Raw genomic sequence first — 26,343 nt, 5'->3', positions numbered from 1 at the left:
GTCTGGGGGGAAAAGGGGTCTGAAGGGGAGGGTGGCTGAGGTGGTGATCTGAGGAGAGGGCCTGAGGAGTGATGGGTGGTTCGGGTCGTCCATATACCTGTATGTTTTTTCTATTCCTTTGTGGGACATGGGCGTCGCTGGCTGGGCAGCATTTATTGTCCATCCCTAGTGGCCCTTGATTAATACAACTGAGGGCTTGCTAGGCCATTTCAGAGGGCAGTTGAGAGTCAACCATATTGCTGTGGCTCTGGAGTCACATGTAGGCTAGACCACTTAAGGACAGCACATTTCCTTCTCTAAAGGACATGAGTGAACCAGATGGATTTTTCCGACAATCGACAATAGTTTCATGGTCACCAGTAGATTCTTAATTCTAGACGTTTTTTATTGACTTCAAATTCCACCATCTGCCATGGTGGGATTTGAACCGAGGTCCCCAGAGCATTAGCTGAGTTCCTGGATTAATAGTTTAGTGATAATACCACTAGGCCATTGGCGGGGGGGGGGAGGGGGCGGTGGGGGGGCCCATTATTTGAATGGTGGGGGAGAGGATGCTGAGAGGTTGGAGGTTTTCCCTGGACCCTCAGGGTCCAGCACGCTGGGCCCATGCTGGTCATTACGAGTACCAAAGTCTGCCCGGTGCATTTCCCATTGGGGGGGCCAGGTGCATGGCGGGGGCCTGGTGAATGGGCTGTCAAACCCATATTAATCAGTTTGCTGCCTGCTATGGGTGGGAACTCAATCGGGGCCGGCAGGGTGGTCGGGTGAATCCCGATTGATCTCCCACCCAAAGCGGGTTTATCACTTCTGAAAATGTGAAAAGCAAACCCTAAATGTTAGATTAGATTTTTGTTTCCCCTGAGACTTAATCATGTCAGCAAATTGAGACCAAAAACACACAACCCAAAGGCTGGGAACTAAATCTCTTCCAAACAGTATAAATAAGACTGTAACGCCAGGCTTAATTTTTAGCTCCAGACAAAAATAGCACTAAAATAGCACCGTGATGTGTGAACATCTCCTCTCAATTTATGAACAACTGTGTGTCAGTAAAGGTTTCAAAATAATCTCTGTGTAAACAAGCCCTTAATAGAGCCTTTCCAATGCACGGCTTAGATTGTGTAAATACTGTGTCTTCTCAATATTTTTGAGGTAACAGCCTTTAATTTTCAATTATAGGTGGGGTTATTGGAAAACCTGAAAGAAGAAGCTAATGCTAAATGGTGAGCATTCTGGATGCTAAGAAAAAGAAATTATAGAAAGAGCAGTTTCATTGTAAAAGTACTTCTGCCAGTTGCGTATTGATGTGAGGGTATAGGCACAGGGCATTACTGCTGAGAAAGATGAGTGACCTGACTACTTACTATAGATTACAAAGTTATTATGTACAGGAAAATGCTAAAATAAAATAGTCCACAATTTATAATTCAGTGTTATATTCAGTATTTATAATACAGAAAATCTCAGCGACACAGCAGAGGATACGATATGAGGGCTTTGTTAGGAAATCGGCCAAATTGCATACTATAATTTCCTTTCACTTCGTATATCAACATATTTGTCTGGTATGTGGGAGGTAGGTGTTGGCTCCAGCTAGGCCGACAGGGTTAGATGCTCACTGCTCTGTTTGGTGCAGTGGAGAAAGCCTCCCTTGTGTGAATTCAGAAGTAAGCGTCTCCCAGACCATTTTTTCCCCTTTCCAGACCACACAAGGCATCAGATAGTTTCAGTCTCAGAAGCAAAATGGCTCAGTGCAGACGTTGGATCCTGCTTTCATGGACAATTCTGGGGACCGCCATTCTTATCGCACTAACAGGTAGGATTACTATTCCATTTCTGACACATTCATTCATCCTGGAGATTTAACTTACTTTATCGAGTCGCCATCTTCACTCTTTCTTTATATGCAATGGTGCCTTGATCAGTGTTGATACATTATCTGCTCTAATATGTGTATTCTTGTGATCAAAGTATGCATTCCATTTAATAGTCAGAGTTATACCATTGTATAAGAGAGTGCAAAAATAAAAAATATTTCTCCAGGCAATGGAAATTTTGCTGCAGGAGCTATTATTAAAATCCAGAGATTGAGCTAAGCTGGGGCTGGCTTTCAAGCAGACGGGTTTAGGGACTGTGCATATATTTAGCTGTTCGAGCAGCTAATATATTAGTCCCACATTGTCTTGTTGAATGAGATGAAAAGGCTTTAGCAGTGTACTAAGTCAAAACTGCTACCATACAAACTTTCTGCCCCAGAAAACAGAATTTTATATTTATGGAATGTCAAATTTCTCAAATCCACGCTAAAACTTCCACAGCTAGAAATCTTAACGTTAACTCTTTTAAAATGATTTAACAACTTTCAGTGAAACATTTAAATCTGGAATACGGCTGTGAATTTCCCATTAGTTTTAAGGTTAACATTTGCCAGAAGTTTAAGTTTATTTATTAGTGTCACAAGTAGGCTTACATTAACACTGCAACAAAGTTACTGTGAAAATCCCCTGGTCGCCACACTCCTGTTCGAGTACTCTGAGGGAGAATTTAGCATAGCCGACGCACCTAACCAGCACATCTTTCAGACTGTGGGAGGAAACCCACGCAAACATGGGGAGAACGTGCAGACTTCGCACAGACAGTGACCCAAGCCAGGAATTGAACCTGGGCCCCTGGTATTGTGAGGCCACTGTGCCGCCTCCGTGTGTGTGTGTGTGTGTGTGTGTGTGTGTGAATAACGTTTGACAAAATCTGTACAGCGAAAGTGTTTACGCCTTTCAATATGCTGGATACCTGGAATTTCACTGTAACTTCATTGCAATGTTAATGTAAGCCTTACTTGTGATTAATAAATAAATTTTATTCTAAATTATTTGAGATTTTATAGTCTTCTTTTAAATGTGTGTAATTGCTCTTACATAAGTTTATTCAAATGAATGCAGAGGATAAACCAAAGCTGCAAACTTAAATACGGACTTGAATCAGTCTGAGGAAATGTTCAGCCAGTTGCACAACAATTTGTAATTTTTTCAAACTCTCCTGAATTAAACTTTCTCACTCAACCTTTCAATGTAAGCCAAGGAAATGATGGCCAAAGGGGAACAGAATGCAGCTTTGGTATACGTGAGGAAGAGGTGAAATTAGTCATGAGCGATTAACTGCTGCAGAAAACCACCAGGATGGAGTATGGGAATTGAAGATGGAGGGACAAGTAGGCTTGTTTCAAAGAGGGTGAAGCTTGTTATTTGTCCGTCCTCAAGTATATTTCTGCAATGACGTAATCGGAGTAAAACAAACCTGAATTTTCACACACTCATAAACGAGGTGCATCCTCTTCCAACATGAGTGTTGCATGCAATATGGTTTGCAATTGCTGCCATTTTCGAAACTCTCACCCAGGGATTAATGTAACTTTTTTAACCCTGAACTGGGAAAAACCCAACTCATCACTTTATGTGAAAAGTACTCTGCTCTACCCTGGCCTGTGAGCAGTCAATATGTAATGTCCAAATTCAGTCTGTTTTTGCCTGGGCCATTAGCAGGGTTCGGAGAAGCAGTTTATGGAATCATAGAATAGAATTATGTAGCACAGAACGAGGCCAGTCTGCCCATTTTGTGTTTTCCATGCTTTGAAATCATAGAAACCCTACAGTGCAGAAGGAGGCCATTCGGCCCATCGAGTCTGCACCGACCACAATCCCACCCAGGCCCTACCCCCACATATTTACCCGCTAATCCCGCTAATCCCGCTAACATACGCATCTCAGAACTCTAAGGGGCAATTTTTAACCTGGCCAATCAACCTAACCTGCACATCTTTGTCCCACATTGCCTTGTTGAATGAGATGGAAAGGTTTTAGCAGCGCACTAAGTCAAAACTGCTACCGTATAAACTTTCTGTCCCAGAAAGCAGAATTTTATATTTATGGAATGTCAAATTTCTCAAATCCATGCTAAAAAGTTCAAGGGTTTTTGAATTTCTCTTTTTAGTTGATTTAAAATATTTTAGTTTCTACTTTAATTCCAAATGAGTGTCCCAGGCTCTATTTCATCCTCTGTGAAATAGTGAAAAGTGAAAAATTAAACCTGCTTGTTATTTTCTGGTTTTCTGTCTGAGAGTTCTTCAGTGTGATCCTCTGTTTAGCTTGCTTGATGATGTCACTGTTGTTGGATATCAGATATCCGCCATTGTTGATGTCAGAAGGAAATTAACAAACAAGGAGAAATCCGTGACGCAGAGCTTACTAGGTCTTTGTGGGGAGCGTTCCTTTGAGGTCAGCATTGGGCATCATCACTTCACCACTGGCTGGAAAATCTGAGCCGTTAATAATATTATGATCACTGTTTTCCAACTGCTCTCCCACTGAGACATGCTTTATTTTTCTCACTTCATTCCAATAAAATTGGATCCAGCACAGCTTCCTCTCAATGGGCTGTAAACTGATCGAGAATTACATTTCATATGTGCCTCTCCCTTTGTCATTTACGCTGTTAACACACTCCCAGTATTTATGCCCATGCGCTCTAACCCTTCTAAATCTGCCTTACATTTATCCCACTGTCTGACCCATTTTATTTCTGAATACTCTTTATTCTAATACTATTGTCTCTCCCAGCCCTACTGCAACTTGTATCTCCCCTCTAAGCTTACCCTGTCAAATTTCAACCTTGTGGGGGAAAAGAATTATTCTCCGTTACTGAAGATATTTAGGCTGCTATGTTATAAAATCATAGAATCCCTACAATGCAGCAGAAGGTCATTCAGCCCATTAAGTCTCCACTGATCCTCTGAAAGAGCACTCTACCTAGGCCCACTTCCCCATGCTATCCCCATGACTGCACACACTGATCATGGCCAATCCACCTAAATTGCACATCTTTAGATGGAAGAAATGGGAGCACCTGGAGGGAACCCATGCAGACATGGGCAGAACATGCAAAATAGCCCCTTAGTGTCCAAAGATGTGCAGGTTGGGTGGATTAGCTGTGGTAAATGTGTGGGGTTAGGGGGATAAGGCAGAGGGGAGGGTCTGGTTGGAATGCTCTTTTGAAGAGTTGGTACAGGCTTAATGGGCCGAATGGCCTCCTCCTGCACTGTGGAGATTCTGGAGGTTAGTTATTTCAGCTGTGCCATTTCTTATTCATGTCAGTGCCAACTGACATTGGTGAAACTAGCTGAAAAACAAATAGACATCTGTGAATGTTTTTGCAGAATACAACCGTTCTGCTTCAAGTCTTTGAATAGCTATAAGTAGCTACAAGCTGCTGTCAGGCAATTTCAGACTATTCTGATTCCTTTAGTTTGTATAGAAGCAGTGTGATACTCTAATACAATGTTATCTTTCAAAGCAGTCAACTTGATGAGTAAAATGGACATTTGGAGAATTGACTTGAAATTGCCAATGATGTGGGAATTACATGTTTTTCACTCTGAACTTTCTGTTTTTCATTCCACTGCGGGATACATTCTGAGAATCATTAAGCTCTGCTGGAAAACCATTACAATCCTGTAACCATTCAATTTGCCAACACATGAATAACAATCATTTGGATGTTTGATGTATCATATCTGTTATACAGATGAAACAACCAATGGAAATTAGACATGGTTACATGGTTGTTTTAGAAGGGCATGGGCACAGGTAGAGGGACATTGGGCAGAGGGACAGAAACTACAGCCAGGCAAGGGTAAGTGACTAATATTACTAGGCTTTAAAACCTGCTCCCATTTGGTTTCAGACGACAATTGCTGGAATTGGAGGATCTCTGCACCAGAGCCACTGGATTTATACAGGCTGGGAATTAATTTTTACTCCATTATTAAAGTTACAAAGCCAATGCTCAGAATGGACCTAGCAGACCCAAATCCATCTCCTTGTTTGCTCCAAGAAACGATTAAAATTCCAATTGAATTCAATTTATGGTCCCCACAAGAGAGACAAACAAGATACAAGATGACATGATGAGGCATTGCACCTGATCTTGGGCTTGATCTGAAGCTTAATCTTAACCCCCGCTGATGGGGTGTTTAGCAGCCCTGGAGTCTATCTGACTTTCTGGTTGCCGCCACATTCCTCAGCTCTGGAAGTCTTCTGTTTGCCAGAGTTTCCTCTGCTATTCTGCTGCAAGGATTTACACTTCGCCTTTCCATCTATATTTGTATTCATCTCCTGTTATATTGCACAATCATCACTTCTGTCATTTAATCACCCCGCCCTCCATCCCTACTCTTGATTACTCCTTTTGTTTTGTTGTCTCTCTCTGCAGTTACTTCAGTATTCCCAATGTTTTCTGTTTTTGCTTTAGTTCTGTTCCCTTTGCTGTTGATCCATTCTTGTTTAGAAGTTACACTTGCCTGACATCTTCCAGTTCTACTGAAAGATCACTGAAAAGTTAACTCTATTTCTTTCTCCACAGATGCTGCCTGGTCTGCTGGGTATTTCCAGCATCTGCAGTTTTTTTGCTGTTTTTGTGACAAATACATTGACAGGTTAACCTGCAGCATAGTGTTTCTGGCAAAGGGATCCACTTCAGATCAGCCATGATCTTATTGAATGGCGGGGCAGGCTCGAGGGGCTAGATGGCCTACTCCTGCTCCTATTTCTTATGTTCTTAAACAATGCGAATGGAATTTACTGGCATTAGCCTTTAGAAAGAGTGGTATTTCTGCCCTAAAAGATGCACAGCAGTCATTTATTTATATTATTCAAAGCTAATCATGAATGCAGCCAATGGTGCATGGTTTCATTTAGATTGCAGTTATACCGCTGCTTTCACATCTGTGTGAAATGCTTTTGAGGGCACATGAAAGTGAATGTGGTCACAAAAGTGACCCTGACCTGATGGCTGAACACATGGAAGCCAAGCAGCATCTGACACATGTATATAAATCCAGCCCAGTTTAAAGACATCCAGCAGCCCGACAGCATAGATGCAGGAAGGATGATCCTGATGGTGGGGGAGTCCAGAATCAGGGGTCACAGTCTAAGGATATAGGGTAAACCTTTTAGGACTGAGATGAGGAGAAATTTCTTCACCCAGAGAGCGTGAGCCTGTGGAGCAGTTGAGTCCAAAACATTGTATGTTTTCAAGAAGGAGTTAGATGTTGCTCTTGGGGCAAAAAGGATCAAAGGGTATGAGGGGGGAAGGTGGAATCAGGCTATTAAGTTAGATGATTGGCTATGATCATAATGAATGGCGGAGCAGGCTTGAAGGGCGAATGACCTATTCCTGCTCCTATTTTTTTCTAGATTGTTTTATTTACTAGGAGGCTTTTCCAATGGAAAGGTCTTGAATGGGACTTGCAAATTTCAGAAAGCAGCTGTTAGGGGTGTAACCTTCCTTGGCTTTGATCAGTACGTGGGCAGCATGTGGCACAGTGGTTAGCACTGCTGCCTCACAGCACCTGAGACTCGGGTTCGATTCCCAGCTTGGATAACTGTCTTTGCGGAGTCTGCACGTTCTCCCTATGTCTGCGTGGGTTTCCTCCGTATGCTCCGGTTTCCTCCCACAGTCCAAAAGATGTGCTGGTTAAGTGCATTGGCCATGCTAAATTCTCAATCTGTGTACTTGGACAGGCACCTAGGGGATTTTCACAGTAACTTCATTGTAGTGTTAATGTAAGCCTGCTTGTGACGCCAATCAATAAACCTTAAACTTCATACTAAATTCTCAGGTCATCAGGGTCTTTATTATCATTGCGTTAAAAAGTTCAATGCTCACGTGCTTCTCAGGACGGTTGAATTGTCAAATTTCCCATGTCAAAGCTCAAAGAATGGTCACTTGAGCCAGATACCAGAGGGCTGCCAGTACCCGTGCAACCCATTTTCCAATTTGAACTAACAATTTCAGGAGAGGAGGGGGAAAGATTGATGGGACAATGGAAGATCTCTTTCCATTGAAGACATAAATTTAAAAATACCAAAAAAAAAATGTTTTCACACTTCCAAAATCCTGCATAGTGTTTAAGGGAAGGGAACCTGTTTTTCGGTTACATGAACTGCAGTTACACAGTGCAGCCATCAATCGTTTGGCCACTTATACATTTTAGTACAAGCTTGACAAATAGGAATGGAGTGGGCCAACCCTTCTCTGATATATAACGTGGAGTCCAGTGAGAATGATCTTATAAGCATCAGATTTCTGGTGCAAGGACAGTCTGTAGAATTGGAAAATTTGAAGTTTGGTAGAATATTTTATTCAAAGATTTTGTTGTTGCTTGCGAGGTTCAAATGCTTGATTTAAACACGGTGCCCGATATTTGCAGCTGCATAAAGACCAGTATGAGGTGAAACTTAACTTTGTGGGATATTGAGGTTATTGGAAGTCAGTGTCGGAGAAACTCTTGCTTCTTGGTCTTTTGACTAAGATCAAGTGTCAGATGAAGGACATTAATCTTACCAGATTCTGGGCTGAGGGGTGGATGGGGGTGGTGTGGGGGGCGGGGAGGTGGGGGGAGTAGGGAGCAGTGGTTGGGAAAGGAATGCACTTGAAGAGATAGCTTTTACCAAAGGCTTGGTCAAGAAAGCCAGAACAATCAAACCAAGCACTGGTATTCAGCAGGTAATCATTCATCCTGCATCGGCTGAGGTTATTCATGAAGGTCCTGCCTTCTCAGCCTTGCACCTTGCCTGAAGTTTGGTGATCCTCATGTTAATCCTCATCTTGTCAACTTGGATTTTGTATGTCTCTTTTGTGGGGACCATGAATTGGATTCAATTTGAATTTCAATTGGTTTTTGGAGCAAGCAAAGACTGAATTCGGGTCTGTCTGGTCCATTCTGAGCACTGGTTTTGTAACTTTAAGAATGGAGTAAAAAATAGAGAATAACTTCCTGTGGGGGCAAGTAAAGCAGTCCTGTATAATGTATGGACTTTCTGGGATGAGGTGGATTGTTGAAGAATGGGATATTTGGATATACTGAATACACAGGGAGGAGGAGGACACATTACAGTAGATTTCCAGCACCAGGTTTAATGTACGATTTACTCAGACTAGCGCATATCCTAAGTATATTTTCTTTTGGAGTGTTAAGTGTTGGCTGTTTTTTGCTAGTTTTAGGGTTCTCGGTTCCAGACGTCCCATGCTACACCGAGTTCAAGAGCAGCAGAACTGAGCCTCTGTTTTTCAGTTCTGTAATCTGATGGCTACTGTGTGAGTGTGAAATATGTTGAGGTTTGCAGCCTGCACCGAGGAATCTCGCCTCAAGACGTTAGTCAACATTTGCCAGGAACTTGGACAGACCTGCTTTTATCGCTGAGGCTTTCATTCTGGGTCGAGCAGCTGGACTGAATAAACAGATCAACAACTTGGTTTAAACTCCTGTTCTATAAATAAGAAGGAAAAACTGATAGCATGCCAGGTAGCATGCAATTATTTTGTCCATTTCTAATTTGCTAACTTCCCCTTGTGACTCTCACTTATTACCCTTGTGCACAGAGTGGTACCTCCTGGGAAAGGCACATGAGAAAGATTAGTGTTGAGGGAGTGAAGTTAATTTACTGTGAACGTTTTCTTTGGTCTGCACAAGTTAATAAGCAAATGTTCTCAAGTTAGTATTTTCTCAGATATTTTTCAGGATGTCGAAATTCATTTTTTCCCACTTTGCCCATCGATTATGGAAATAATTCTATCCGAAACATATTATATTCTGAACTGAATGAGTAGCCATTTCTAACGACCCCCCAAATTTGCCTCTGCATATGTTGGCAGTTCAATTTGGATAACAGTGGCAGTTCTCTGCAATACGCTCACCCTCCATCCCATTATTAGATAGATTTGGCTTTAGTGAGCTGAATGTATGGTGCTCGCATTAGCTTTAGGGTCAATAAAGGTAAAGTCGCCATAGTCCCAGATGACAATAGGCTGCTCTCCCCTTTGACAGGAAGAGCTGACTGGTGGTGATTTAACATGAGGATCACCAAACTCCAGGCAAGGTGCAAGGCTGAGAAGGCAGGACCTTCATGAATAACCTCAGCTGATGCAAGATGAATGATTACCTGCTGAATACCAGTGCTTGGTTTGATTGTTCTGGCTTTCTTGACCAAACCTTTGGTAAAAGCTATCTCTTCAAGCGCATTCCTTCCCCAACCACTGCTCCCTACTCCCCCCACCTCCCCGCCCCCCACACCACCCCCGTCCACCCCGCAGCCCAGAATCTGGTAAGATTAATTTCCTGCAGCCCAGTGACTGATCAGAATTGGGTTCTCCGGTGCTAATCGGAATGGCCTCTTGTGTCACAGAGCCTGGTCACTGTTTTCTTTCAGCCAATTCTTTATTCACCTCGGTTTTCTACTTCTGAAGCTGTACTGGCTGGTACTAATGGGTTATTTTTATACAGGCAATCTCCCTAACCATCAGTCCCATTCTTTTGCCAATGCCAGTACTGTCACTGAGGGTAAGTCGCCTCATCAGAACACGTGACGGCACTCAAGATGATGACATCACTTAGCTCTACTTTGGGAAGACTTTTCCATTTTGTAGTTAAACTAACATCTGGGGAAAAATAGTCCACATTCTTCTCAATTTTTTCAAAGAAAGGTTTCTCTATTCCTGAGTGGAGGAATAATTTTTGCCAGCCCATCCTGCACATAGAGAGCCTTACCAGTTAGCAATGGTTGTTATGTCTTCTGGTTCCCAGAAATTTAAAATAATCACTATTAGCCACATCCTGGGGCTGACATCAAAGGTGTATTTTTCAGATCTCACTATGTGCTGTGGAATGATACATTGTTAGGTCAGTACACATGTAGTGCAGTCATGAGTGATGTGGCCACTGAATGCTTGGGTATACATACACTGAACAATATAGTTCCTAACTCTTTTTGAATAATATAATCATATAACATCCCTCTTTCTTTAAAAAAAGATAATGGGCACAATTCTCCCGGCCCGCTGCACTGCTCGAGTAGCGCAGTGGGCCCGAGATATCAGCAGGGGGCCTGCAGTGGGACTTGCGACCGGCGTCCATCCAATTACGACTCTCCCAAGCCATTTTTGTTAAACGTAATAAGCCCTGCAACGGAAATCAGCTCGAGGCTGATTACCATATTGAAATTCCCATTTCCATATCATTAGCAAGCCCGGAACAGTATCCTCCAAGTTCACTAATGTCTCCCAGCCCGTCGGGAGAGGTTCCTACCAGCGGGGATTAAAGCTGGTCCCCCTAAATGGGAACCAGACGTGATCACCCTGTTGGTGGGGACAGAGGCCTTTGGGGCCCACCTGAGAAATCAGAGGCAGGGGGATGACCCTGAGGTAGTGCTAGCCTGGCTTTGCCAGCCTGACAACCTGGCAGTGTCAGTCTGGCACCCTGGCACAGGGCACCAGGCAGTGCCAAGGGAGTGGGGCCTACTGGGAGGGGGGCTGATCGGTGCTGGTTGCAGGGGGACCCGCTGTGCACTCTGCATTAGAGATCAATGGGGTTGGAAGGTAGGAGGTGATTGAGGCTGGAAGTGGGGGGGGGGGGGGGGGGGGTTCAAGCTGGCCACAGGGAGGGATGGGTCAGGCTGGCCATGGATGGGGCGGGGGGGGGAGGGGGGAGAATCGGGCTGGACATGGGGGTGGAGGATCATGGACGCTGGCGATTGGGGGGAGATCACAGAAGCCAGCGACTGGGGGGGTGGGGCGGAGGGGTGGGTGGTGGTTGGGAAGCCGGCGATTGGGCCCTGGGAAACAATCAGGAGGTCACTGTTTGGAAGGGTAGCAAGGTGGGGGGGGGGCGCAGTGCACATGCGCAGATCTCCCTACTGACGGATCAGCGCATGTGCAGTGGCCTGCTCATTGCGCTGATGCTGGCCTCTGGGGTGTGTTCAGGCTCCACCCTACCCTTATCGACGTGAATCCCCTGGCGGACTCTGTGATGCACAGAATCCTGGAGATCCATTCCACTCAGTTCCTCAAAAAACAGGCGGGAAAAACACCTACATCCCCCTGCATTCCCGCCCATTGGACACTTAATTTTGTTTTGGGAGAATCGCCCTCAATTTTTCTAAATATCCAAATGACTATTCCAATCATTAACTTTTTATATAATAGCTAGACTAATGAAGATTAACAATCAACTTTTATAATTAAACTGAACATCTTAAGATTCCTTTATAGCTTGTTTTTTTCTCAAAAACAAGGCACTGCTTAGCAGGGAGAATATTGTGCCTCCATCTCGTGGATTCATTGCTCTCAATGATGAGTTGGTGCACTTCGTAGCGATGGCTTGGATGTTGCTCCTGGAGTTGTAGGAGTAGTGTTTGGTGCTGCTGACATTGTGTCGCTTGTTAATATTGACATTGTGCCTCTTGTTGGTGATACTGTTGATATAGTTTCGCTTGTTAGTGACATTGCTGGTGTTGCTGGTGCCTTTTCTTTTTTACCAGCTGGGGTGTAGGTCCAAACTCGACTGTTTCTTCTCATCTGCTTATGTATTTTGTTCTTGGTGATGTAAATGTCTGCTTCAACAGCTTTTGCTGGGTTTTAAGCTCTCGGGATTGGATCCTGTACATGTCCAGTTTGTCCTCTTGAGAACTGAGGAAAGGATTGTTGAATTTTTTACCCGTGCATCAGTGAACTATTGTCATACTTCTTCGTGGTCATTTGGTGGGTGCACTGTGCTTGACAAAGTTGTCTTGTACTTCACAGGATTATAGAATTGTTACAGTGCAGAAGGAGGCCTTTTGATCCATCATGTCTTCACTGGCACTCCAAATGAGCATCATGGCTTAGTGCCATTCCCTTGCCTTTTCCCCATAACCTTGCGCATTGTTTCTATTCAAGTAATCAGCTATTGCTCTCTTGAGTACCTCCATTGAACCTGCATTCACCACACTCCCCTAGATAGTGCATTCCAGACCTGAACCACTCGTGGTGTGAAAATGTTTCTTCACATATCACATTTGTTTCTTTTGCAAATCACTTAAATCTATATGGTCTCATTCTCAATCCTTTTACAGGTGGGAACAGTTTGTCCCTATCTGCTCTATCCAGCCTCCTCAGGATTTTGAACATCTCTATCAAAACTCTTCTTCACCTTCTTCAGTCTGAGGAGAGCAGTCCTAATCCCTCTGATCTATCCTCATAACTGCAGTTTCTCATCCCTGGAACCATTCTTGTAAACCTCTTCTGCACTCTCTCCATAGTGTGGAACCCAGAACTGTACACAATCGCTTTGTGTCGCTGAGTTCCTCTGCAGGTGATTTCATGCCTTGAGAGATGTAGTTTGGAGTGACAATAAGACAAGCTTTGGGTTTTCCTTTGTCTCTTGGCATGTCATGAGATTTCTCTTAATTATCTGAAGGTGCTGTTCTATAAAACTGTACCCACTTCATTAATGTAGTGTTTAGTTGATATTGAAACCATATTGTTCAGCAAATCCTTAAAGTCTCTTAAGGATACAAAGGGCCACAAAAGCTACTAAAAGGGAGGCCAGGTCATTGAGTGTCTTTAAGACAGAGATAGATAAGTTCTTGATTAATAAGGGGGTCAGGGGTTATGGGGAAAAGGCAGGAGAATGGGGATGAGAAAAATATCAGCCATGATTGAATGGCAGAGCAGACTTGATGGGCCGAGTGGCCTAATTCTGCTCCTATGTCTTATGATCTTATGGTCTTATTATGAAAGGGGTCTTGCAAGTGACATCAAAATCAATTAGAAGACATTTTATAGTTACATAAAGGGAAAGAGGGTGATCAACAGCAGTGTTGGCCCACTAAAGACTGAAAGTGGGGATATTATCAATGACTATGGGGAAATGGCAGACAAGTTGAATAACTATTATGCCTCAGTATTTAGCGTAGAAAAGGAGGATAGCTTGCAGGAAGTCTCAATGAAATTAATAGTGAATCGGGGACAGGGATCAAATACAATTGATATCAATAAAACATTGATAATGAGGAAATTAATGCAACTAAAGAGCAACAAATCTCCAGGACCTGACAGTTTCCACTGAGGATGTTAAAGGAGGCACATTGTCGATGCCTTAACTAAAATCTTTCAGAGTTCCCTAGATTCAGGAATTGCCCCTCTAGATTGGAAAATTGCTCATGTCATTCCACTTTTTAAGAAGGGTGAAAGAGGAAAACAGGGAATTACAGACCAGTTAGCCTAACATCTGTGGTGGGGTAATTGTTGGAGTCTATAATCAAGGGTAGGGTAACTGAACACCTCAAACATTTTCAGTTAATCAGACAGAGCCAGCATGGATTCATGACAGGTAGGTCATGCCTACCAAAATTTATTGAATTTTTTCAAGAGGTCACCAAGGTTGTGGACAGGGGAATGTCTATAGATGTTGTTTATATGGACTTCCAGAAGGTATTTGATAAAGTCCCTCTTAAGGGATTGTTAAGTAAGGTTGAAGCCCTTGGAGATAAATGCAAAGTACTGCAGATGCTGGAATCTGAAACAAAAACAGAAAACGCTGGAGAAACTCAGCAGATCTGACACCATCTGCGGAGAGAGAATAGAGCCAACACTTCGAGTCAGGATGACCCTTCGTCAGGTGATGAGCTCTGACGAAGGGTCATCCTGACTTGAAATTTTGGTTTTGTTCTCACTCCACAGGTGCTGTCAGACCTACATAGAATCCCTACAGTACAGAAAGAGGCCATTCGGCCCATCGAGTCTGCACCGACCACAATCCCACCTAGGCCCTACCCCCATATCCCTACACATTTACCCACTAATCCCTCTAACCTACGCATCTGAGGACACTAAGGGCAATTTTTAGCATGGCCAAATCAACCTAACCTGCACATCTTTGGACTGTGGGAGGAAACCGGAGCACCTGGAGGAAACCCACGCAGACACGAGGAGAATGTGCAAACTCCACACAGACAGTGACCCAAGCCGGGACCCAGGTCCCTGGAGCTGTGAAACAGCAGTGCTAACCATTGTGCTACCGTGCCACCTGAGTTTCTCAGGCATTTTCTGTTTTTGTGTAGAAGCCCATGGAATTGAGGGCAAATTACTGACATGGTTGACTGGCAGGTGACAGGAAGTAGGGATAATATCCAGGTACTCAAGTTGATGGGATGTGACTAGTGGTGTCCCACAAGGATCTGCATTGAGGCCTCAATTATTAACATTATTTATTAATGACTTTGATAATGGCATAGAAAGTCATATATCTAAATTTGCTGATGACACAAAGTTAGGCAGCATTGTGGACAGTGTATCTGATAGCATAAAATTACAAAGGGATATTGATAGACTAGGTGAATGGGCAAAACTGTGGAAGGTGGATTTTACCTAAGCAAGTGTCCATTTTGGACAGAAAAAGAATAGATCAGAGTACTTTCTAAATGGTATGAAGTTAAATACAATAGCTGTCCAAAGAAACTTGAGGGTCCAGATGCATAGATTTTTAAAATACCACAAACAGGTACAGAAAATAATCAAGAAGACTATTGGAATGTTGGTCTCTATATCTAGAGGACTGGAGTATCCGGGTGTAGAGGTTATGCTGCAGCTATACAAAAGCCTAGTTAGACCCCACTTGGAGTACTGTGAGCAGATCTGGGCAACATATTAGGAAAGATATATTGTCCTTGGAGGGAGTGCGACATAGGTTTACAAGAATGATACCTGGATTTCAGCCTATTACTGTTCTTATCATAGAATTCCGATAGTGCAGAAGATGCCATTCGGCCCATCAAGTCTGCACCAACTCTCTGACAGAGTAATTTACCCAGGCCCTCTTCCCCACCCTATCCCTATAACCCCACACATTGACCATGGCTAATCCATCTAATTTACATATCTTGGACACTAAGGGGCAATTTAACACGGCCAATCCACCTAACCTGCACATCTTTGGACTGTGGAAGGAAACCGGAGCACCCAAGGAAACCCATGCAGAGACGGGGAGAACGTGCAGACCCCGCACAGACAGTCACCCGAGGCCAGAATTAAACCTGGGTCCCTGGATCTGTGAGGCAGCTGTGCTAACCGTCGTGCCACCCTGCTGACTTATGTTCCTATGGCTGCAGGAGGGAAAGGTGGGTGCAGTCAGCATGGTACAGCTAACTGGTTTCTGCACATCAGCGCCATTCCTAAGCCAAGCATGCCTCCAAATTTCTCACACTGCTCCCGTTATTCTGGTCTTCCTGTTGGGCCGTGCGGGTTTGTACAATCCCTGCTGTCTACGAGGAAGATGGTTGTTTTTATGATATAGAACATAGAACATTACAGCGCAGTACAGGCCCTTCGGCCCTCGATGTTGCGCCGACCAGTGAAACCAATCTAAAGCTCCTCTAATCTACACTATTCCAATATCATCCATATGTTTATCCAATAACCATTTGAATGCTCTTATTTTTGCATGGCACTGTCAGCAGGTGGCACTATTTCACTATTAAGAGCCAGAAAATGTGCCTCACTCAACTTCCGGCTGGTATTTGTTCAGAATGCTAATACATCTATGACCAATGTTTCATCTTAAAGAAATCAAATAGAGGAGAATGGAGGTGCTCCAGATGGTAATTTGTTGTGGTTAATGTGTAACAGCTGTTTGTAATATATTTAACTCTGAAAACAACCAATTTCATCTCATCTGCGAAACTGAATTATCAGGCCTGGTACCACTCACACTAGAGACTGCTTGGCTTCTGTACTATAGTGATTAATATGCTCACCTTATACTTGAATGGGGTGGCAAGGTGGCTAACACTGCTGCCTCACAGCGCCAGGGACCTGGGTTTGATTCCCGGCTTGGGTGACTGTCTGTGTGGAGTTTGCACATTCTCTGCGTGGGTTTCCTCCGGGTGCTCCGGTTTCCTGCCACATTCCAAAAATGTGCAGGTTAGGTTGATTGGCCATGCTAAATTGACCCTTAGTGTCAAGGGGATCAGTGGGATAAATATGCGGGGTTACGGGAATAGGGCCTGGGTGGGATTGTTATTGGTGCAGGCTCGATGGGCTGAATGGACTCCTTCTGTACTGTAGATATTTTATGATTCTATGATAGAACATTTATTTACGATAGACACATGTAGAAAATGATACTTTGGCTGTAATGTGAGCATGTGAAAGGTTCAACCAGTAACTAATAATAAAGCCAAAACAGAAAATGCTGGACAATCTCAGCAGGTCAAAGCTTTGACAAAGGGTCACCTGGACTGGAAACGTCAGCTCTTTTCTCTCCTTACAGATGCTGCCAGACCTGCTGAGATTTTCCAGCATTTTCTCTTTTGGTTTCAGATTCCAGCATCTGCAGTAATTTGCTTTTACCTTATTGGGAAGATTTTCTATACTGAGTCCAGCTCGTAAAAAGCCATCACAGCATTATTAAGATTGAAAATGTCGTTGAATTGGCACCACAAATATAGAGACATGACAAGCTTGTTTGCAAGGAAAGGACTGGACAATGTCTGATTGTTAATGACTAATTTAAGTATCAGGATTGCCTGAAACAGCTCAGGGCTTCCATGAGATCTACATGTCTGCATACACATTGTTACCGACTAAATGAAAGTCATGTATAGAAAATAAAGACCGAGCTCAACGTAATGTCGTATATATCCAATTAGGAAATATTACATGGGGAGCTGATTAGAAAGCTCCTGAGGCCTGTTTTATCTCCCCTAGTGTGAACTATGTAAATTGTTATTGAATTGAGTGAATTGCATCCAAAGTTAGTGAAATCACTCTGTTACGAATCATTTCAAATGGACTCCTCTCATCTTCCTGATTGAAAGTAATGGGATTTCAGGGCACAGGTAAAGGAACAAGGGAGTTGAACTACCTGGAAAACTCTTTCCAAGAACCAGCACAGGCACAATAGGCTGAATGTCCTCCGTATGAGCTGAATGGATGACTTGAAAAGACCTGTTGATGAGATAATGTCATACACCAAGCCCGTTGGTGTCTCCCGTTTCTCATGTACAGTTTGTTGTTCGACTGTAGGTGGCATTGGAAAAAGTTTATTTTTTAAAATTGCAATTCTTGTACATGTTGACATACATTAGACTCATAGTATACAGTGAATGTTGTACACGTGGTGCAGTAAGAAGTCTCACAACATAAGGTTAAAGTCCAACAGGTTTGTTTGGAATCACGAGCTTTCGGAGCGCTGCTCCTTCATCAGGTGAGTGTTTGATCAGGAGCAGCGCTCCAAAAGCTCATGATTCCAAATAAACCTGTTGGATTTTAACCTGGTGTTGTGAGACTTCTTACTGTGCCAACCCCAGTCCAATGCCGGCATCTCCACATCATGTACACATGGTAGGTACACTGAGGTAGTGAAGTGAGCTGCACCGAGAGAGCAAGGTTGTGACCTGAGAATGAAACTAGTGAGAGCAGAATTCCAAATTGCCTGACCTGAAAAAAATACGAGGAATTGAATGATATGGTTCCAATTGTGGACTAAATATTGGTCCCTACCCCCAGTGATGATTTACAAGGAGGTTACCAGAGATGAGCAGATGGAACTATAAGGAATGATTGAGTAGCTTTGGAATCAAAAATAAGAATTAAGGGACCTAACAAAGATTGTTAAAGCTATGAAGGGATTGACTGGGGTGGATTCAGCTACATTACTGCGGCTGTGTTTGAATTGGCTGCCCAACTGCATCATGCTGCCTTTGAAAATAATCCACTGAGTCAACCCATGGTCTTCATTTAAACATTACCCCTGAGTATGTTAAACCAAGAGGGAAAATATGAATTTTAATTTAACACACAGTGTAATAAAGAGAGATTAACCCTCTTAGTGCATAAATGACTTCCTTTCAGCGTTGCTTCTTACCTACGAAAGCCGCTCTGTTTAACAGCAAATATTTCCGACCGTTTGCCAGAGGAAAAAGTGACCACTGCTTTTGAATTAATGTAAAGTGTGAAAGATAAGTTTGTTTTGCAGTGACATTTTAAAATGGATGGTAGCTGGCACTTTTCAATACAGTCAGTAAAGGTTTGAGACTGGAGGATATTGCAGCTTTAAAATGAATTTTCAAAAACACTGTGTGTTTGCAGGCCTTGCTCCTGAAGTACAGGGATCTCTTGTTCTGGCTCCTCCTAGCGAAGCTCTGGAGATATCCTCAGGAGGCGGTGCGGTTGAGACTGTGACTCCTGGAAACTCTGTCGAGGACAGTTCAATGACTTCAGATTATGGATATTTTCCAGATGACTCGGAACCTGTGGAGAAAGGTAAAATGGGAAATCACAGTTCGAATTTTGAAAAAAATCGGTTAGTAACTGTAACTTGTGTTTGTCATAATGTCACTTTGCTTCAGAAGCCACATTGAGTACATGGCTGCACCAGTGTGGTGGCAGGATGTGAATTGATATCCAATGAAGCATCCCCTGTGAATTTCAAATCCTGCAGATACAAAAACATCAGAACGCAGCGAGGTACATCTACCAGTTTATTTGTTAAATTACATAACTGAAGAAGATTGTGTTGATTCTTGTCCCGATATAGAGTTCATTCTTGGATCCAATCAGCAAATAGTTTATTTGTAAAAATATTCTGAAACCAGCTCCAGTGTTTATTATTTGGACAAAAGTTTGATTTTTCAGTCTCACGCATTCACTGGCATTCAGTTCTCCCGTCAAACTCTATCTCCTGGCCAAAAATTCCATCTCCCTTCCCGACCACTACATCAAGTTGAACCATAATGTTCACAACCATGGCACCCTATTTGACCTTGAGTTAAGCGTCTCACTCCAATCATCTCCATCCCAAAGACTGGCTGCTTTTAACTCTGTTGCATTGCCCTCTCCACCTTTGACTCAGCCCATCCTTTGCTGAAACTCTCCTCCAAACTTCTCCTCTAGAGTTGACTATTGCAGTATTTTCCTTCACCCAACCTGATCTGCATCGACCCCCAGCCATCCAAAGACTCTAGATTAAAACTCTAATCCTCATGTTTCAATCTCTTAAGGATTTGTAACTACTCTGACCTGCTGTCCCCATCCGTTTCCTCCTCCTGTTCTACAACCATTGGGAATCATTCCCATAATGTTGTGTGCACAATTCTCACCCCTCCCCAAGTGATTTAGTTGCCATTTTGAGGATCCCACTGATGAAATTTAAATGTAAAATTATGTGCAGTTTAAATCTGAAGAACCCTAAATATTAATGATTACTGAGGGGCTAGTTTAAACTGCTGCCAGACCTGCTGAGATTTTGCAACATTTTCTCTTTTGGGTTTAAACTGCTAAATCCTTTATTATTTGGATTTGATTATTTCTAACCCTATGATCTTTTGGGATGTACAAACAACATATTTGTAAATTCTTGTGGTCGGCAAGTAGGGTAATTTCATTTTCCATTTTGATAATTCAGTATCAACATTGAGCCCTTTCAGCTCAGCTTTGGAATAGCTCCATGCTGAATAAAGATCTGTATGTTTAATTCAATAATATGGTTTGACTTCAGCCTCAGAAACAAACTCACAACAGTTTTAGTGCAATTTTGTTTTCCTCATTTTACTGCACAAACCATTTATTGACAATTTAATGCTCAATTAGGGATGGATCATATAGCCTGAGGTCACATACCAACCAACACAAGAACAGCTTCTTCCCCGCTGCCATCAGACTTTTGAATTGCATTAAGTTGATCTTTCTCTACACCCTAGCCATGACTGTAACGTTGATACGTTTCTCTATCTTCGGTATGCTTTGGCTGTATAGCGCGCAAGAAACAATACTTTTCACTGTATACTAATACATGTGTCAATAATAAATCAAATCAAATCATAAACACTGGCCTAGCCAACGACACCCACAATGCTGCGAAAGGATTTAAAAAAATGCTGCCACCTTTTACCTAGGAAGAACTGGATGGAAATTTTCTAAACCCCTTTTTGCACAGGTTCCTTCAAGGTAGCACACAGAGGAAACTTTTTACACTCTGCAGTTTGTAAACTCAGGTCTCAGAGATCAAAGTCTAACCACTGCAGCGACCAGTTCTGCAATTATTAACAAGGATTTAAATGAGCCTTTCTGCCCGTTTGCTAGTGCCAGTTTCAAAGGCAGACTCTGTTGTTTAAAATATCTCATTAACTGTCAATTCTATGGAAATTTACAAGGGGCAATTTTACAAATTAGCAGATTGTAAATTAGTCCAAAATTACACAAATTAGTACATGCTAATTAGACAAATTAGTACATATTTGCCATTATTTGCCATCAAAACAACGTTGAGGTTAAGAGTGCTCACATTTAGTTCTACATAAATGCTGTAGCAACTGTGAGTGAAGGCAGATGTCTGGTTAGACATGGAAGTATCAAAGTTACTGTCTGAGATATGTGTTGTTGTACAATTAGTTTGGTGAAAAACCATCTTGCTGTTGACCTCGCCATTAAAAAAAGGGACTGAAGCCCTTGTATTTGTCTGATAGGTATGAACGAAATCACAGCAAGTATTGTCCATTTCAGCCTAAGTATTCGTTCAATGATGTGATGTGCTAATTACTGCCAAACAGGCTCCCTGGTAAAGAAAATTATTAGTTACAAGTATGAAGTCTCACTTCTTAAAAAATATATTCATTCTTGGGATGGAGGGAGCCATTGGCTAGGCCAGCGTTTATTAACTAATTGGCCTTGAGAAGGTGGTGGTGAACTGCCTTCTTGAAACAGCCGCAGTTTGTATAGTATAGGTACATCCATAGTGTTGTTAGGGAGCGAGTTCCAGGTTTCAGGTTGTAACTGTAGATTTTAAAAAGTAAATAATCTTTTCTTTTACCTTCCTGTCTTCTTTGTCTTACAATCCAATGTTTCTCTCCCCACCTCTTATTTCTCTCTCACTACCTGATTTGACACTTTTCAATTTAGACTTCCTTTTTAGTCCTTGCGCAGTTAATTTCACAGTCCAAAAATCTGATAGATTGGAGAGATACACAGTTGTTTACCCAGTTTCTGTTCCTAAGATGCTATCAGCTCTCACTATCAGCAACTTACCACACAAAATTTTTTAAAAGCTGAACATGAAATGGAAGGACTAATGGCAGTTCCTCCTACAGCAGACCATGTCATAATATTTTCTTGAGTATAAGCCAAGGCCCTTCTGAAGACTGAATGAAGTTTGAAATTGCACTTAGTCCCAAATGCAGGAATAAGTTATATAAACTTTTGGCTGAAAAAAAAATTGATCTTTATCTTTCATGAGTAATAAACTACTCGAATATCTAACAGATCGCTTGATGTAGTTATGGCATTGAAGCGATTATTATGAGAGAATTTCCTTCTGTAGCTTCATTACAAGGTGGTCTGCAAAGCTGTTACTATCTGATTACAAATACACATAATAATAATCAAAATGGCATACACTACATGTTCCTTGTGGGGAATGTCATTGTCAAAATGATACACATATCTGTTGCTCGACTTCCCTAAAAGAAGAACGTATGAGGAATGGTTGAGGACTCTGGGTCTGTACTCATTGGAGTTTAGAAGGATGAGGGGGATCTTATTGAAACTTACAGGATACAGCGAGGCATGGATAGAGTGGATGTGGAGAGGATGTTTCCACCAGTAGGAAAAACTAGAACCAGAGGGCACAATCTCAGGCTGAAGGGACGATCCTTTAAACAGAGATGAGGGGGAATTTCTTCAGCCAGAGAGTGGTGAATCTTTGGAACTCTTTGCCGCAGAAGGCTGTGGAGGCCAGGTCATTGAGTGTCTTTAAGACAGAGATAGATAAGTTCTTGATTGATTTAGGGGATCAGGGGTTATGGGGAAAAGGCAGGAGAATGGGGATGAGAAAAAAATTAGCCATAATTGAATGGCGGAGCAGACTCGATGGGACAAGTGGTCTAATTCTGCTCCTATGTCTTATGGCCCTATGGATAAAATGCGGCTACACAGTTTCCATAAAGACAGTACTTCTCGAAGTCACCATCATTGTGATGGTTTAAGACATTTTATCAGCTGGAATTGCGATTTTCTTCAGGCCAAATTCCTTTAGGAGCACCAAGCAGAAGGGAAGAAAATAACCTGTCTAGCTTGATTCTTGCCTCTCACTGACTGATTAGAGTGGTATTGACATGTACATGGCTCAGGCCAACAAGGTGATACAGAGTGAAACAGATTGCAACATGATAATGGACATAAAGTAAAAAAAAGAATGAAAATGTCAAGACTGCTCAAAGAATGAATGCAACAATGCTCGAAGTCCAGTAGCTTTTGCAAGATTATTGTTCTAGGTGTTAGCTGAGGCTCACACCCTCATTCAGAGTAAGAAGGTTGTAGGTTCAAGCCCCGCTTTAGAGACCTGAGCACTGGTCTGATGTTGTGATACAGAACAGAAAGAGTGCCACATTGTCAGAAGAGCTATCTTTTGGATGAGCAATAAAGCAAAGCCCCGCTATCCTCTCAGATAACACAACATTTTAGACCATAGGACATAGGAGCAGAATTCGACCACTCAGCCCATCGAGTCTGCTCTGCCATTCAGTCATGGCTGATATTTTTCTCATCCCCATTCTCCTACCTTTTCCCCATAACCCCAGGTCCCCTTATCAATCAAGAACTTATCTATCTCTGTCTTAAAGACACTCAATGACCTGGCCTCCACAGCCTTCTGCGGCAAAGAGTTCCACAGATTCACCACTCTCTGGCTGAAGAAATTCCCCCTCATCTCTGTTTTAAAGGATCGTCCCTTCAGCCTGAGGTTGTGCCCTCTGGTTCTAGTTTTTCACACTAGTGGAAACATCCTCTCACATTCCACTCTATCCAGGCCTCACAGTATCCTGTAAATTTCAATAAGATCCCTCCTCATCCTTCTAAACTCCAATGAGTACAGACCCAGAGTCCTCAACCGTTCCTCGTACGACAAGCTCTTCATTCCAGGGATCATTCTTATGAACATCCTCTGGACCCTTTCCAAGGCCAGCACATCCTTCCTTAGATACAGGTCCAAAACTCTCACAATACTCCAAATGAGGTCTGACCAGAGCCTTATACAGCCTCAGAAGTACATCCCTGCTCTTGTATTCCAGCCCTCTCAAATTTGAAGAAAAGCAGCAGAATTAACCCTAGTAGCACGGCCAATATTCTATCCCAACCCCCACAATCGAAAGATATAACCATTATCACGTTGCTGTTTGTTCGAGTTTGCTGTGCACAAATTAGCTGCCACTTCATAGAACCCCTTAAGAAGGAGGCCATTCGGCCCATCTAGCCTGCACCGACATTGCAACAGTGTCTAAATTTCAAAAGTAGCCCATTGCCTGTAAAGCATTTGGGGGAATGAGAGTGGAAGCGGCGCTAGATAAATGCATGCACCTTCTTTTGGGCTGATACATTGATTTTTGTTTTGCAGGATCACTGGGACCTGGAGCAATATCTGCCATCGTAATTGCTGCCGTTCTTGGAGTGTCTGTGTTATTCAGCCTGGTCATAATCACCGTGAGAAAGCTGTCGACATCTTAGACATAATAAACCATTATACAGAGACACTGCTTTACTTACTGGCCTTTAATTCTCGTTTTATTACCTGAAATAACCCAATTGTTTTCAGAATATATTGCTTTATAATGATATTTACACCGATTATAATGAGCAGAAAGTTGCGCGTATTATGAGACTTTGATACACAAAGGATCAACAGGTATGCAGGAAGCACAGTGTGTTACCGACTACAAATGTTTGTGTTTGTTGTCAGATTAATGTTTGATTTGTTTTCAGGCTTGTTAATAGTAATTTCCTTTTCTGGCTGAGCCTTTGTTGCACAATAACAGCTCCAGGGAATTAAGGATTTTACTATTGTTTTCAGCCTGTTAGTCTCGCTTCCACAGACTTGTGTATTTAATTTATATTAGGTGTTTGCTACTCAATCCACCAGTATTGGAGTGAAACTCTTCATACATAAAAGTTTCCTTGTTATCTAAATGATCTTCCTTTCCCCATTGCATCCCCCACCCCACCCCCAATAAGATATGATAATATAAAGGGGAGTTTCAGCATACTCCGAGCAGAGTAGCACAATCATTCACTTGAGGTAGGATTGTTGAAGGAGACATTGGGCCGTGTGGAAGTAATTGGTGCAGCACCTTTCGATATCAGTGATGTATTGGAAATTGTCTCATATCCACGATTCTTCCCGTGGTGAAGCCCTGATGTCTGACAGGCCGGGGGGGGGGGGATAACTTTGGGATGATCTGATGTAACTCCCTGCAATATCGGAAGGTGGACCAATGTACAAGGCTTTATGCACTTCCTGCTGAGCAAGTCCACCGTTGCCATTGATAAAGTGGGAACAGGTTTATTGTCAGAGGATATTGGAAGAAAGATAGGATGACTTTCTATAAAGTCGAGGAAATAAATGCCACAGCCTTTGTCTGTCCTGAACATGTGGCTTTCCAGCTTCGCCCTGGCAATTTGATGGTACACACTTAACTGCACTGGTTTCCTTGGCCACGATTGGGGCGGGAGGAGCTGAAGGAGGAAATTTCCAGATATTTTATTTTCCCCTTCTTGGTCGTTTCTTTTCTGCGTTTTTGCCACTCAGAGGAAATGGCTGGGGTGAGTGTTGGGGCGGGGGAATGCTGGGGATAGCAAATGTATTGAGGATGCTTCAGCCATCACGGGTATGGGGCAAGTTCAAAAGTCTTTTCCTGCTTGTCATTTTTGTACGTTTGTGAATATTGTTCCATATAAAATGCAAGTGAACAGTAAAGGGGCTGCTTATACACACAAGTAATCGTGTGATCTACTTTATAATTGACTATTTTATACAGGGGTTGAACTGTCATCACACATGATAATAAATGTTGATGAATGTGAATTATTTTCTGTGCAACAGCAAATTTGCAGTGTCGACTTATTTGAGGAAGTTGTTTCAAAGTCGGATGGGTAGATTAAACAGAAGTGTCATTTCACCCATGTTATCAGTACATCGCATTCGTCTTTCTTTGCAAGTAACCATACATAGAGGAAGTGGATACTTCTTGACATATCCCTTCCTTCTATAATATTCAAGCTTTTAAAAACTGCCTTGTGCCATGGTCTCACTCAATCCTGATTTAGCTCCATTCATTTCCTCCTCTACTCCTATAGATGCTGGTGGTGATCTGCATCTTGGGACTTGGTGCTTTGCCCAAGTGTATGAGTGATATTTTTGCAAAATAAAGTGACTTACATCATCGCATTGAGTAATCTGATATTGAATTACTATCAAGCCAGTTTGCATATTCCTGTCTGGTTGGGAATGTCTACTGCCCAGAGGTGGAAACTCACTCACTTAAATATTTCAGTTTTCTAATGAAGTTATATCTTTATTGCAAAGCTGTTAATCTGCTGATGAAGAGCATTCTCTACAGAAACTGCTGAGATTCAGACAGCATCTCTAACAGGACATCCCCAGATATGATGTACAGACATTCTCCCTGCTGTTGCATATCTAAAATTAAT

At 42.5% G+C, this 26,343-nt stretch overlaps 1 protein-coding gene across 1 annotated transcript; it reads left to right on the top strand.

Moving 5' to 3' along the window:
* Positions 1-1,031: 1,031 nt before the first annotated feature.
* Positions 1,032-26,079, top strand: snorc (secondary ossification center associated regulator of chondrocyte maturation). Its single transcript, XM_078202303.1, has 3 exons — positions 1,032-1,816; positions 18,958-19,131; positions 24,254-26,079. The coding sequence occupies exons 1-3, from the start codon at positions 1,744-1,746 to the stop codon at positions 24,361-24,363; spliced, it is 357 nt and encodes a 118-aa protein (XP_078058429.1). The 5' UTR covers positions 1,032-1,743; the 3' UTR covers positions 24,364-26,079.
* Positions 26,080-26,343: the final 264 nt, after the last annotated feature.

The sequence above is a fragment of the Mustelus asterias genome, chromosome 3 (assembly GCF_964213995.1).
Source record: "Mustelus asterias chromosome 3, sMusAst1.hap1.1, whole genome shotgun sequence".
Lineage (NCBI taxonomy): Eukaryota > Metazoa > Chordata > Chondrichthyes > Carcharhiniformes > Triakidae > Mustelus > Mustelus asterias.
Note: the sequence above shows the minus strand (reverse complement) of the source record. Positions and strands in the feature narration are given on the sequence as shown.